At 35.4% G+C, this 13,648-nt stretch overlaps 2 protein-coding genes across 2 annotated transcripts; one reads left to right on the top strand and one right to left on the bottom strand.

The window, feature by feature from the left end:
• Nucleotides 1-677: 677 nt before the first annotated feature.
• LOC121971760 (clathrin light chain 2-like) lies at nt 678-4,106 on the bottom strand. Its single transcript, XM_042523176.1, has 3 exons — nt 3,619-4,106; nt 1,353-1,506; nt 678-1,262 (listed from the first exon to the last, which is right to left on the bottom strand). The coding sequence occupies exons 1-3, from the start codon at nt 4,017-4,019 to the stop codon at nt 876-878; spliced, it is 942 nt and encodes a 313-aa protein (XP_042379110.1). The 5' UTR covers nt 4,020-4,106; the 3' UTR covers nt 678-875.
• A 1,633-nt stretch (nt 4,107-5,739) lies between these two features.
• Nucleotides 5,740-11,701, top strand: LOC121971761 (probable prolyl 4-hydroxylase 3). Its single transcript, XM_042523177.1, has 8 exons — nt 5,740-6,160; nt 6,240-6,321; nt 7,192-7,289; nt 7,371-7,468; nt 8,346-8,475; nt 8,582-8,769; nt 8,923-9,000; nt 11,311-11,701. Exons 1-7 carry the CDS (start codon nt 5,925-5,927, stop codon nt 8,991-8,993), a joined length of 903 nt encoding a protein of 300 aa, XP_042379111.1. The 5' UTR covers nt 5,740-5,924; the 3' UTR covers nt 8,994-9,000; nt 11,311-11,701.
• The last annotated feature ends 1,947 nt before the right edge of the window (nt 11,702-13,648 follow it).

Below are 13,648 nucleotides of genomic sequence, written 5' to 3' on the forward strand. Positions count from 1 at the left end.
GGTCAAGTTGAACCAATAGACTACTCACATGAGCCTACTCCCAGCGCAAAACATAATCTGATTTATCTAGTCAAGCCAAACACATTATGACCTAGATCGATGGACCAGAGCATGCTCAAAACAATCCAACTTGTACTAAGCCGAATCATGGTCGGTGTGGCGGGATCACACTCAACTAACTTTCTTTAAATGCAGTTAATTAGTATTCTCAATCCTACAAGGTGAAATTCTCATGATTTTTCTTACAAAATTTTTTTCCAAGATAATAATATAGGATGTCTTCTCAGTTTTCCAGGCATCTAAGGGTCGAGCCCTAACTTTAATGAATTTATGGCCTAAAAATACTGAATTGATGAGTCATCCGTTGCGAGGCTTCCCGATTTATCCTGATGATTGGTGAAAAAAATTCCATAAATCAAACCGATCACTCCAGAATTAATCGTAAACTAGATACTTGGTGTAAACTAAAAAAAAAAAGGGTTAAATTCCCATGGTTTAACACCTTTATATCTGGGCTGACAGACCATATCTTAGACTGCTCAAAATTCTCATATTATCTCAGTCCAACAAAGAAATAGGGGTTTAACGAACCATCAATATATATATATATGCATAAATTACAAAGCATGATTTTTTTTTTGTTTGGTTCTCATTGTTAGCATTTGATACTTCAAAAATAAAGTCAAAGGATGCTCCCAACTTTTACACATTGAATTCACCGCACTTATATACAGCCTTTATAATAAGATTTTTACATACATATATATACACTAACAATTACCCAGCTTCAATCTCCAGTTCTACAGTACAATGTCGTGATTAATAAATACATAGATATTGACTGCAAACAACATCCTAAAAGTGGATCTGGTACTTTAAGTCTGCTGGCCTTCAGGGGAAACAGAAGGAGTTTCCTTGGAGCCTGATGCAGAGGCTTGTTTCGCTTCAGCACTTGCAGTTGCAACACTGGCAGATCCATCTTTAGTCGTAGGTACTGGTGGAGGTGGAGGTGGAGGTGGTGGTGGTGGTGGAGGGGGTGTCATGTGGGGTGGCGGTGAATGTTTCAGTTTCAGTAAAATGTGGCGCATACGAGCAAGGTCAGTGGGTTTGCCAGGCTTGGGTCCCTGAATGACAATGACTGAGGGCTTCTTCTCTTTCTTCTTCTCCAGATTTGCTATCTCACGAGGGATCAGCTCTGAAATCGCTTTCCAGTACTGCTTGTCCGCATTAGCATGGAAGGTCTCTTGGTTGGCTAAGAAAAGCTGACAACAAAATTTAACAGGGGAAAAATAATTTAATTAGTACATGATGTTGGGATCAAATACATGTTCTAGGCAATAACAATGGTCTACCTTCTCTCTTTCTCTGTTCTGCTGCTTGTTAGTTTCACGGTTCAACTTCCTTTTCTCGTAAAATGCTTCCTTGTATTCTTCAGCTTCGACAATAATTTGATTGCGCATCTCCTTTTCCTTCTTTTCTTTCTCCTCGAGATGAATGGCATTTTGGCTGCATGGAATTCAATTACACAATTTTGTCAATTTTAGTAGAAGAAAAGATGTGATATCAAGAAATAAATAGGCTTTTCTTAATGCAAAAACATACATCAGCCCTAAGGTATTAAACATTTTTCTGTACAATATTAGCAATCCAGCTTAACTTATGTTAGACATGAAGATCTTACAAATTCATAAAACTGATCCACAACAATTGATAGTTAGAAGATCAAATTGTACATCTCATACTGATATATTAACCGTAAGCAAGTGTAAGACCACAAAACCTCTAATACTAAGGCAGCGTAAATTTCACAAAAACATTTCCTGAGATTTCAATGCTCGGCAGAATGGAAAATCATAGTCAACACAAAAAAATCTTTTGGCAGATAGAATTTTTTTTCGAGGAAAATGATTTCTTTGGAAAAAGAGTGAAAGTGATTTTCCTCATTCATTTGCAAGTCATTCACTCCACCAATAAATCACTCTTCTCTACCAATGTACAGGTAAATTAATCCATTTAGGTATGCTGGTTGGTTGGGCAAAGAGGTCAAGAAGGCTGACTCAGACAATCAAGTCAGTCTTGGTGGGCTAGGTGGACCAACAGTTCAGTTGGGTTGGGTGAGCTGAGCCAGTTGATTCGGTCAGGCCAAGTGGGTCGGTAGGCTTGAGCTTGTTGCTCAAACCAAGGATGGTTGATAAGGGAGGGGGTGCCTGGCAATTTATATGGGTTGAATCAGATGTTTGGATGGAAGAGGAAAATATCTTCTCATTTATGTACCAAAGAGAATTTTTTGTTTTAGCAAATTTAAGTATCACATCGAACTAATAGAAAATAATCTATTTTCTCTAAAACACACACACAACACATGGTGGTAAAAAGCGATTCGCTCACCCTCAGCACCTCCGTCAGCCCGTCCCCATGTCAACACGGAAGAGATAAATCACGGGTGACAACTAACCTTAGGTAGTTGAATACCACATGAGGGAGGACAAGCACCCAGCTACTAGTCGGGATTTGACGCCTAGATCTCATGGTGGCAACACCACCATGCGCTAACCAACTGTCCATCCCGAGGGGAAGATGGATTACATAATTATGATGATTTATATAAACCTTAAGGACAATTAACCATTATATGTATACAGATACCTGCACTTGATTAAAAAATATGATGAATTTCATCTAAGACTGAAAACAATAAAAAAAAACATATTTTAGATCAGGTAAGCTATGTTCAAGTTTTTGAGTCATATTTTAGATCCTGTAAATCATATTTTAACTCTAGTTAAGCTCAAGGTATGTCAAGGTATGCTCAAGCACATTATGTTTTTCTAGTTAGCTGACTTGCATATCACTAAATTAGGTGCATACAGTGTTCCTCAAGATGGTCCAAATAATGCATTAGCACCTAGATTACAAAAAAAAAAAAAAAAAAAAAAAAAAAGGAAGACCAGAAAAATAATATACAAGCACTAAATGTAATTGTTAAAACTTGAAATATAGATTGACTTTTTGCTACTGATATTTATATAATCCCAACCAATTGGCATGCTTCTTTCAGTTTTGAACTAATCTTGCCATGGATGTTGCTGTTCATTGCAATTTGCATGCATAATTAATCAACCTTAACAGTCTTAAACTTCTCCATGAGAAAAAAAAAATGGTGTGTTTAGCTTCGCCTTAAGTAAAGGCAATCTAGTTAAGTTTTAAATACCATAAGATACTTCTATGTCATTTTTTGCTGATAATATGCACTCGCAATTTTCTACAAAGTCAATTCCGAGTTGAATTGAACATAAAGGAGTATCAAGATTCATGGATTTCTTATTTAGGATTTTAACTCATCTAGAAATCAAGATTATTTGGTTCAAGATATTTGTTTTCTTACTCTCTTTCAAACAGAAAAGTACTAATATCTTGATAATCATGCCATTTTTTTACAAGAAGTTCTATGATGAATCATATTATTGCACAAAAACTGCCTAGTTCAATAATGAACAACACTTGGAAAACAATAAAAAAGATGAAAACCCAAACATAGCAAGCAGCCTTCAGAAAAATCAACAAAACCATCAATAATGAATAACCATATGCTTAGATCGAACAGAAGGGGAGACTCACCGGCGCCACTCTCGCAGAAGAAATCCCTCCTCCTGCTCCATCGCGTCAGGAGGCGGCAGGATCGGCCCATCGGAAGGGAAAGCTCCACCGTCATCTACCTCCACATAACCCTCCCCGTTCAGTTTCTCCTCCGAGAAATCCTGTGGGCCATACCCAAATCCCCCGGGCGAGTTAGCTAATCCTCCAACTCCTCCGCCACCCAAAGTTCCGATTGGGACTTCCGAATCGTCCTCAGTTTCTTGTCCTCCGGAGGCGACCGGGGAGAACGAAGAAAAGGCGTCGAAGCGCTGGGAGGGAAGGCGGGGGTCATCGCCGAGGTACTCTTCGTCGTCGTCGAAGGGGATAGATGAACTCCTCGCCGCCACCTCGTCGCCATCCACAGATCCGAAAGAGGACGACATGGTTCCTCCTCTCTCGCGAGAGAGCGGCCAAGGAAGCCGACGAGAAAAGGACGCGCAGAGCAGTTCCCCGGCTGCGCGGCTTGGGCGATGGGCACTATATCGAAAGCTTTCATTTTACCCCACTAATTTATCTAATTTTCAATACTACCTCTATATTCTTCAAAATTCTATAAATGCTTTCAGAATCTAGGGGGACAAAAATAAAAAAATAAAGATGCTCCTATTTTTATTAGTGTTGAAAGAATATTAAAAGGACCTTTTAACCTTTTTATATATATAAATTATCTTTTTTTGCCAATGATTTTAATTAATATTAAAATAATTTTTATTGTAGAAACAAAAGTGATCATTGCGCTCAACTATGTGTACCCCGCTTTATATTTTTTTTTATAGAATATTAGATAAATCAGTGTTCTTTTTTCTAAATCATTAATAGATGTTTCATTTTAATTTTTTATCAAAACAACATCTATCGCACATATACAATTACACAATTCTCAGGAACAGAGATCCTTAAACCAATCTTGATTCCTTGTTTATTCATTGATGGGATAAGTTAGATCTCATCTGTTTAATAAGTGAGATCTAATCCATCTAATCAATAAATGAATAGGATCTCTTCTTATTCAGAAAATTCTGAATGAGAGGATCTGACCTCAAATTTTCATCCAGTACTATTCAATATTATTATTTTTCGTCTAAATATTTCTTTATCAGATATGTTATAGTAATTTTACAGTTGCTACAATATAAATATTAAGTGAGCAAGTTAAATTTATATTATAACAATTACGATTTCATAGTCATTGTAATAACTATGCTTTCATAGTTACTATAACAATTGTAATCGTTATAATTTCGTAATTGCTACAATCTAAAGTATAGTTATTACAATACATACTTACAATGACTACTACTTTGTAGCGCATTATAAGTATGCATTGTAACAATTATATAATCATAATTATTATAATATGTGTACAAGTTACCGTTTTATAATTACTATAATATACTCGATTAGTTCAAAATTTAGATAGGAAATAATAATACTGAACGTATAGTTAGATAATTATGTAGAGATAAATAATAGGTCGAATTATCTTTTCAATGAAAAATTAAAGTTAGACATCAAATAAATTTTCATTATTAAAACAAAAGATGTTTTTTTTAAATAAATAAATAAATTTAATTAGTCTAATTGACTAGTTGTTAGACGACGGATCCAGTTTAATTCCTATAAATTTATCATAATTAAAAATTAAACCATGAATATTTAATTAATAATTTAAAATCCTCACCACTGCATACCCCTAGCCGGACTATTTTTGCCCGAGAAAATATATCGAATCGAAAACAAAATACAATCTAAAAAATTCTCACTAAATTATTAAATCTAGAAGAGACACTTGTCGTAATCTACCTCAATCCGAAGAACACGGCGGCTACCAAACCCAACTAGTTTTTCCCCCTCCTTCCACGCGCGTAGTCAGCCGAGTCAGACAAAAATATTGCAAGGATTTGCTGTATTCCTCAAGTCTCCAAGCAGTCAATGATTCTGTTCAATTGGCCGTGATCGAAAACCGACTTAATAGGAGCGCAGCAAGCGGAAGAATTCAGTGGAGGGCGACCTAGACGAAGCAGCGGATCCTCGGGGCCCAGGCACCGCAACGCCATGTTCCTTCGGGCAAACGGAATGAAGCATAAATTTAAATAAATAAACTGCCGAAAAAAGGGGGAGCTTGTTTCGTCGCAAACCTGGGGCGATCACCCCGGAAATCCCCAACGGTTCGTCCCCCTTTTCCAGTTTTCCTTCACCACATCGATCCTTGGATTCTCTTCCTTTCCGTGTTGAATCGGGAGCGAGAGGGTTGGCGAGAGGCGGAATTGCAGATTCGAGTTCGGTGCATGGCGTCGCCGCTTCGGTTGCTGGCGGCGAGGGCGGCCCGAGGGGGTCGGTCGTACACCCGCGGGTTCCCCGTCCGGAAGTTCTCCAGATCGACCTACGCCCTCGCTCTTATGGTGCTCCTCGTCTCCTCGCTCGCCCTGCTACTTCTGCTGATCGGGCTCGGGATCTTCTCCCTCCCTGTCCATTCCGACGACGCTTCCTTCCCCCGCATCCGCGAGAACTTCGTGCGTGAAGTGTAGGTGCTTGATTTGTTGCTCTTGTTGTTAATTTTTGGATTGGAGGGAGACCTGACTGAGCGAGTTCGGTTGGTGCAGGGAGGGTTTGGGGCATCGAGGGCCGCAGTGGACGGAGGTCGTCTCTTGGGAACCGCGAGCGTTTGTCTACCACAATTTTCTGGTTAGTCTAAGAAATATTTACTCCTTTTGAGCTTTTTTTTTCACCTTAGCGACTTGGGAGATGGACTCTGGAACTTCGACTACGGTGCCGTTGGCATAAGGCCTGAAAAGATTGCTCTTTTCTTTAGAACGCAAAATTTTCGAGTTTGTTGCTCCACATGGGGAGACATGGGTTTATCATATAGGAGTCATGAGTTTGTGGAGACCTAGGTTCCTGAAAATTCGAGCGTGGTAACTAGAGATGATAGTAGGATGCTAGATGGTTGGACGATTGGCTTGTTTAGGCCTATTTTTAATTTTGGATGGCTCGAAAACTGTTTATGTTAGTGCCAAATCTTGGACAAAGGTTTGCTTTTAATGATTTGTTTGGTTGAATTTGAACAAAAATATGAAATACTTTTACATGCTTGAACCTTGGTCCTACTTAAAATATAATATATATCATCTCAATGATTTAGTTCATGGTCTAATGTTTGAATAAGTAAATAATCTAATGACAATTCGAGATTTTGATACACGACATATTCCTTTTTCTTCCTTGGAGCTCCTCTTTAAATGACCATATGAAGAACAATTTATGCTGAATGATGATCACAAATTGTCATATTGACTGGTTCCAAGTTATTAGGCATTTTGCATTTTGAATTCATGCTACGCTTTTTCTTCTGAAGATACATCCATTATAACCTTTTTCCAGATTACATATTCATTTTTGCTAGACCTGGATCCTATTTACTTAAATTGTTAACAAATAAAAGAAAAAATTTGTAGAATTTTTCTAGGGCTTTTCTCGTTCGCTTATCTTTCTAGCTGTCCTATGTGGCTTGGATGAGTCTCTATATATGTGTGAAATTTGACTTATCGATTGTAGTCCAAGGAAGAATGTGAGTATCTTATTGAGTTGGCAAAGCCTCATATGCAGAAGTCAACAGTTGTTGATAGCACTACTGGCAAGAGTAAGGACAGCAGGTTAGCACATTGCAGTTGTTCCTTAGAATGAGAAAATTTTCAGACTACTATTTCTTAACATTCTATATCTTCATTATGTAGGGTCCGGACAAGTACAGGCACATTTCTCCGTCGGGGGCAAGATAATGTAATCAAGGCTATTGAGAAAAGGATAGCAGACTATTCTTTTATCCCAGTAGGTATGCTAGTGTGATGTCTTCTTTCTGTTAGAAGTGGTAAAATGTTAATCTTTTTCCTAATGATAGATGCACCTAATGTTCTATTTTAGACAATGACAGAAGGAAACTAGGACTCAAGGATATGTAGAACTGGTGGAGTTGGCATGGAAAAAAGGACATGGGGCAGTAGTCAAACCTTGAAAATTGCAAAGTTTATTATTGAAGTATGGTAGAAAGTAGAATTATATAAGTTTTTAAGAAACAAATTTTTTGGGGAAAATAACAGAATGCTTGGACCAGAAACCATTGGAATTGAGTGGTGGCTTTGTGTTTGACTATGATTGTATATTTTACACAGTTGTTTCTTGTTTTACGCATATGTTCTTGATCAATTATATAAGAGTTTTGATTTTGCTTTCATTACAGAGATTTGTGTCCAAGATGAAGCAATTGTAAATTATGATGCTGTTGGAGAATTATCATAATATATGCATTCTAAAAGTGACTGCCAAAAAAGCTGCATACACTTATTTCTTGCAAAAATAGAATTGTTATCATTTTACTTGATGCAAAAAGCGCAATGCTCAATTATGAGATAATAATTGTGAATACTTTCTCGTAAAATTGCCTTGTATCTGAGAGGTTCATTGGTTAGGTAGACATCAAATACGACTTTGCTACAATGCTACTCATTTAAGGCTATTTATCTGTTCTTATTAGTGATTTTTGCTGATTGGTCTAGACTCCTATGAGTTCAAGCATTCATTACTAATTTAATGATGATTATTCTGTTTTGTTCATGATTTAATTGACTCATCTAGACATCTACTTGTAGGTTGTTATTTGCTTTGCCTTTTTCACTATGGTTGTGCCTTAATCTATTATCCATATTTTGTAGAAAATGGGGAAGGGCTTCAGGTTCTGCATTATGAAGTTGGACAGAAATATGAACCTCATTTTGACTATTTCTTTGACGAATATAACATTAAGAATGGAGGTCAGCGGATGGCTACTGTTCTAATGTATCTGTATGTCTCTGTTCTTTACATCTTCAATATCTTTGTGTTTTTATGTTTTCTTCAAGTTACTGGAAATGATGTTGCAATTGTTGCTGTTTTATATTTGTATGTATAGTTCGGATGTTGAAGAAGGCGGTGAGACAATTTTTCCCAGTGTCAAAGTAAACAGCAGTTCTTTACCATGGTATAATGAGTTATCAGAATGCGGAAAACAGGGTCTTGGTCTTAAGCCAAAGATGGGAGATGCATTGCTTTTCTGGAGTATGAAGCCTGATGCCACTATAGACCCATTGAGTTTACATGGTTAGTTACTTCTCACTTCTATTCCAGGGAAATGTTTTTGGTCAGAGTTTCAATCTCTGAAGAAGCATTTGTTGCATTATTTGTTGCATATGTCTGAATTTTAATTTTTCAGAAATCTGATCATTTGGTTATCCATTTCGATGATGCTTACAGGTGGCTGCCCAGTGATCAAGGGAAATAAGTGGTCTTCTACAAAGTGGATGCATGTACACGAGTACCATTGATGCAAAGGTATCCTTTATCTTAACTAAATTGCTATATTTTTTTTTCATTGTTTGATATTTCTTAACCATTTATTCAAGTTCAAAAGTTTGTTTTAGAGTAAAATTGTTTTCAATATACTGTCTTGGTGATTACACTTTGTGCAATGCTTGAATAAGTTTCTTTCATTATGCAACAAATATTTGGAAGACACAGATTAGCTGATGCAGAACAATTACCATTCGTAAAGTAGAAAAATGATTAAGAGCCGAAAAGGTAAAACAGGGGGAATGAATTGTGGGGCAAGAAGGATAATCTCATGATACTTCAAGGTAATTCATCATTAAGCTCGTTCAACCTCTGTTGCACCCCCAAGTGGGTCATATGTAACCTAGACAACCACAAGACCATCTCTTCAGCATCTGCTGATCCGAAAAGTTATCATTCACCAAAACTACATACCACAAGAATTATTATAACATTACTTCCACAATCGCTAAATCACACCACAAAGAATGTGTTAATTAAAAGCTCAAATTACTTGAAATTTTCATACGTAAATTCTTGGATGGTTCAAAAATATAATGACAAACCTGGGTATCAAAACATATATAAAGCTGCATCTACGTGAGCAAAATGTGATGAGAAGAAGGATAACATCCTTCTATACATGAAGAATAATTAAACGAAACGATCCTATGATACTGCATATTAAAACCACATGGGATGATATCAGCATATTAAACCCACCTAAGAGCTCAAGGGCTTAAAAATGTGCCATGTTAATTATTAAATTAATTTTCACTGGAGTTGCTCCAACTGCCAGTGGCTAGCCAACCGTTGGCGATGGGCTGTCAGGATGGTTCTGGTAGGCTTGGGCAGCCAATCAATCACCAGTAGTATATGCCAACAAATACAGCAGTGAAGGCAAAGGTATTTTTGAAATTTTATAAAAGGAGTTTTATTTTAGCAATTTTTTGGATAGAGGGAGCCTGACAGGACATTAATGAAAATATTAGGGCAGACTTTTTGTTTTCAAAATTTTATAAAAGGGAGCTTCCCATTTTGACCATTTAGTCATAGTTTCTTCAAGAGTGTATTATTAGTGAATAATATATGTAGGATATTAAATACTTTTAGAGTTTTTCTGTTCATCTAATTCAACCATTCTTTTTTCTTATTTTATTAATTATAAAGTTATAGTCGTCATTCTGGTTCTTGAATCCATTTATTAGTTGATAATTATATTCATTCCATTCTTTCTACCGTGATTTCATGTTATTAGATGTTTTATTTTGAACTTCATGTACGATCCTACTTGCCTTCCAATACCACGGAAAGTATCAAAGCTTTTTATCTATTTGCTTTCCTTCACATCTTTAAAAATCATTTATCAAGGATAGATAAAAATGAGTGGCTGAAGGGGAGCCTTAGCACAATGGTAAAGTTGTTGCCATGTGACCAAAAGGTCACGGGTTAGAATCCTGGAAACAGTTTCTTGCAAAAAGCAGGGTAAGGCTGCGTACAATGGATCCTTCCCCGGGACCTGCATGACGGGAGCTTTGTGCATCAGGCTGTCCTTTTTTTTTAAGATAAAAATGAGTGGCTGCATACTTATTTGGAGTTTGGTATTGTCGAATGAAGGCTCCTGTCACTCAACATGAAATGAAATTAATGCCTACATTAACAAAAACAATGAAGAACCAACACATGTTCTGTTTAAAGAAACAAGAAATGTCTTCAAGTTGCATAATCTATTGCTCAAAAATCCTATAGTGGTTCTATTAATGGCTATGTTCAGCCACTTCAGTTCCTTGGGTCCGCAATGTTTTGCAAACTTATGGTTAGTTTACTAGGATGAAAATAGAAAAGGATGTAGGGAAAGTGACATAAAAGATATATAAAAGGATGAAGCTTCACATGCAATTTTGTGAGGCTTTCTTTATCGTCTCCTGACTTTCAATCCAACTGTGGACTAATTTTGCCTGAAGAGTGGGAATCAAAGGCTATGTTTAAGCCATTCTTTGTGAGAGAAAATAAAAGCAGCAAATGGATAATCCTATGAAAAAGTTCATGAACCAATTTGATTCTTAGACAAACATCATTCCTCATATGCAATCATATGTTGAGAATTCTCTTTTCCTATGGCTTTTGACTCACTTCAGTAGCTGATAGTTAGAGAAAAAGGCCCATTTCGTTATGACATATTTCTTACAAATTAAAGAGACATTGTCATATGACACCATTTATAATTGTAGCTGATGGGTGAATGCAGCATTCCACCCTTTTTATTCACTTTTTTATATAATAATTTGTCATTTTATTTATTTTTCTTTGCAGATCGCGCTAACCAGTCATTATTTGCCAACTCTTGGCCAAACATAACCACAGCATTCTTCACTGGTAGGAATACACAATTTTGTTAACATGCATAGCATACCAAGAGTTCTGCGAACTCATATACTTTGCCAACCGATATGTAAACGAATTCATTTTCCCATGGTGATTGGCAAAGCAACTTCCTGTTACCTCCAAACAATAATTACCAAGACCTTTAAAGTATATTTTAGCATGCTACATCAAATAAAGATGTTTATCAAAACCCACCAGGGAAATATATGTAAGAGAATAGGAATGTGCTTTATCTTGTTTTTTCATTGAATCTTTAGCTTATTGATGTAAGATTATTGCATAATTACTTAGTCAAGGAATGCCAAATAGATAATATATATACAGATAATGTTGCATATTACTGGTTACCAACTTTCTAATAGGAAAACTTTAGGATTTTAATAAGTTTGCTTCAATTTAATCCAGTTCAAATGATCCAAATAGGCTTCTTTTTCTTCAACTGCTTATGCAAATTGTATGCACAAACATATTTTTTTTAAACTACTTTAGGTTTATAATTGTAAAAGGATCTAGCTGAATACTTCTCATCCATGCATTTTGATATGGGTTAGATTTGCAACCCTAGACTTCTGTTTGTATTTAATTAAACTATGGATACAGTGGATAACATTAATATTGTTTTCATGTCATGCATCCAACCCAAAGCCACTTCAACCAAAGTCAGCTTTCATTTCAACAACTTGCTAGAATTTTTCTGGATTCTAAATACAAATTCCAACAATATTTAACTAATCCGATCTATATTATTGGATCACAATACTTGAAGATCCAGCAATTATTTTGAGACCATTATTCTTGCCAAAGTCTACATGTGATTGATGCATTAGGCAACATTATTAGACTCTTTTGCCACTGATCCAAATTATTTTCTTCATTTTTTTGTGTTCTCTATTGTCTGGAAGAACATTAATAGCAGAAGGCAACATGTGGAAGTAGTTTGATTATGTCCCTGTGGTCACCCTCAATCAATATCCTTTAGGTCTCTTTCATCTCAAGGAAAGTTGAGGGAGGCAACTTATTAGTGTCCCTAAAAATTAAATAAAGGAATAAAGAAACAAAATCCGTTAGTGTTCATCTTGTTTGTTTTGTTTCTCAAATCTCCCTTTAATATTTTAAAATCATTAAAATACTCTAAAAACTTCTGTAGCAACATGAAGAATTTAGTCTACTATTGGGCATGTTTAACATAAAACGACTATTACTCGAATAAACAACAAATGAATTATTTTGAAAGTCTATTTTTAAGTGTGCACAAGCTTTGGATAATAAACGTTGAGATGTGATTGCTACTGTTCAACAGCTGTTAGGACTCAATTTTTTAAGTAGCTTAATCTCCCTACTTGAAAGATTGTCATTTCCAAACTCATTTTTAGGACTTTGCAATTCCACATCACCAAAATGATTTCTTTATTTTTTATTTTTTAAAATATAAAGCTCCACCGATTTCCTAAATGAATATAATTTACAAAAAAATTATAATAATTTTTGAGAATTTTTATTTATTTTTCTTTGTTTGATATGATTCTTCTCCAATTCATTTGTGGGGTTGGATGGGTCATTTTTTATTAATTGGTTTGAAAATTTGAATATATAGATTATCAAGAAAAAAAGTAAATCGCTCGAAAAGATCATGGCATAGATTCGGTGGGTGAGCAATTGCTTCTTTCATCGAACTATAAACGAGTGACGATGAAGATTGAGAGTGATTTGGGGAGGATGGGGACCTTATATTTTTCGTAAAATAAATTGGAATTAAAATTGAACAAATTAGATGATAAATAGAGGCAAAAGCAAATCAAATTGCCTCTCGGGGCAACGATAAGAGATAGGATGAGTTGTTTAAATAATAATAAAGGTTTAAGTTTCATTCATGATGTATTATATTTAAAGAATTTTAAAAAATTATAACTTTGGACTGTTTATGTTTTTCAATTTATGTTAGTGGTTTGTATGAATGTCATCTCTATAATTATTAATCGGATTATAAAAATTAAATATTTAAATTAAAAATTAATCAATTCAAATTAACAATAAAAAAATGGATGAACGATTCAACTCTTTCTAATAAATTTGACATATATAAAAGTGGTTTAAGTAGAGTAAACACTATAATTGCATCCGCTGAAAATATATTTTAAATAAAAAATGAGAAGTAAAATAATTCGGTGTTTATTTTTTATTTTTAAATTGTAGAAAAAAAGGAAAAAAGAAAAAGGGGAAAAAAAAAATGGAAAAGCGTTTTTGGGAGATGAAAAGAGGGCAGGTT

Source organism: Zingiber officinale, chromosome 4A, assembly GCF_018446385.1.
Source record: "Zingiber officinale cultivar Zhangliang chromosome 4A, Zo_v1.1, whole genome shotgun sequence".
Lineage (NCBI taxonomy): Eukaryota > Viridiplantae > Streptophyta > Magnoliopsida > Zingiberales > Zingiberaceae > Zingiber > Zingiber officinale.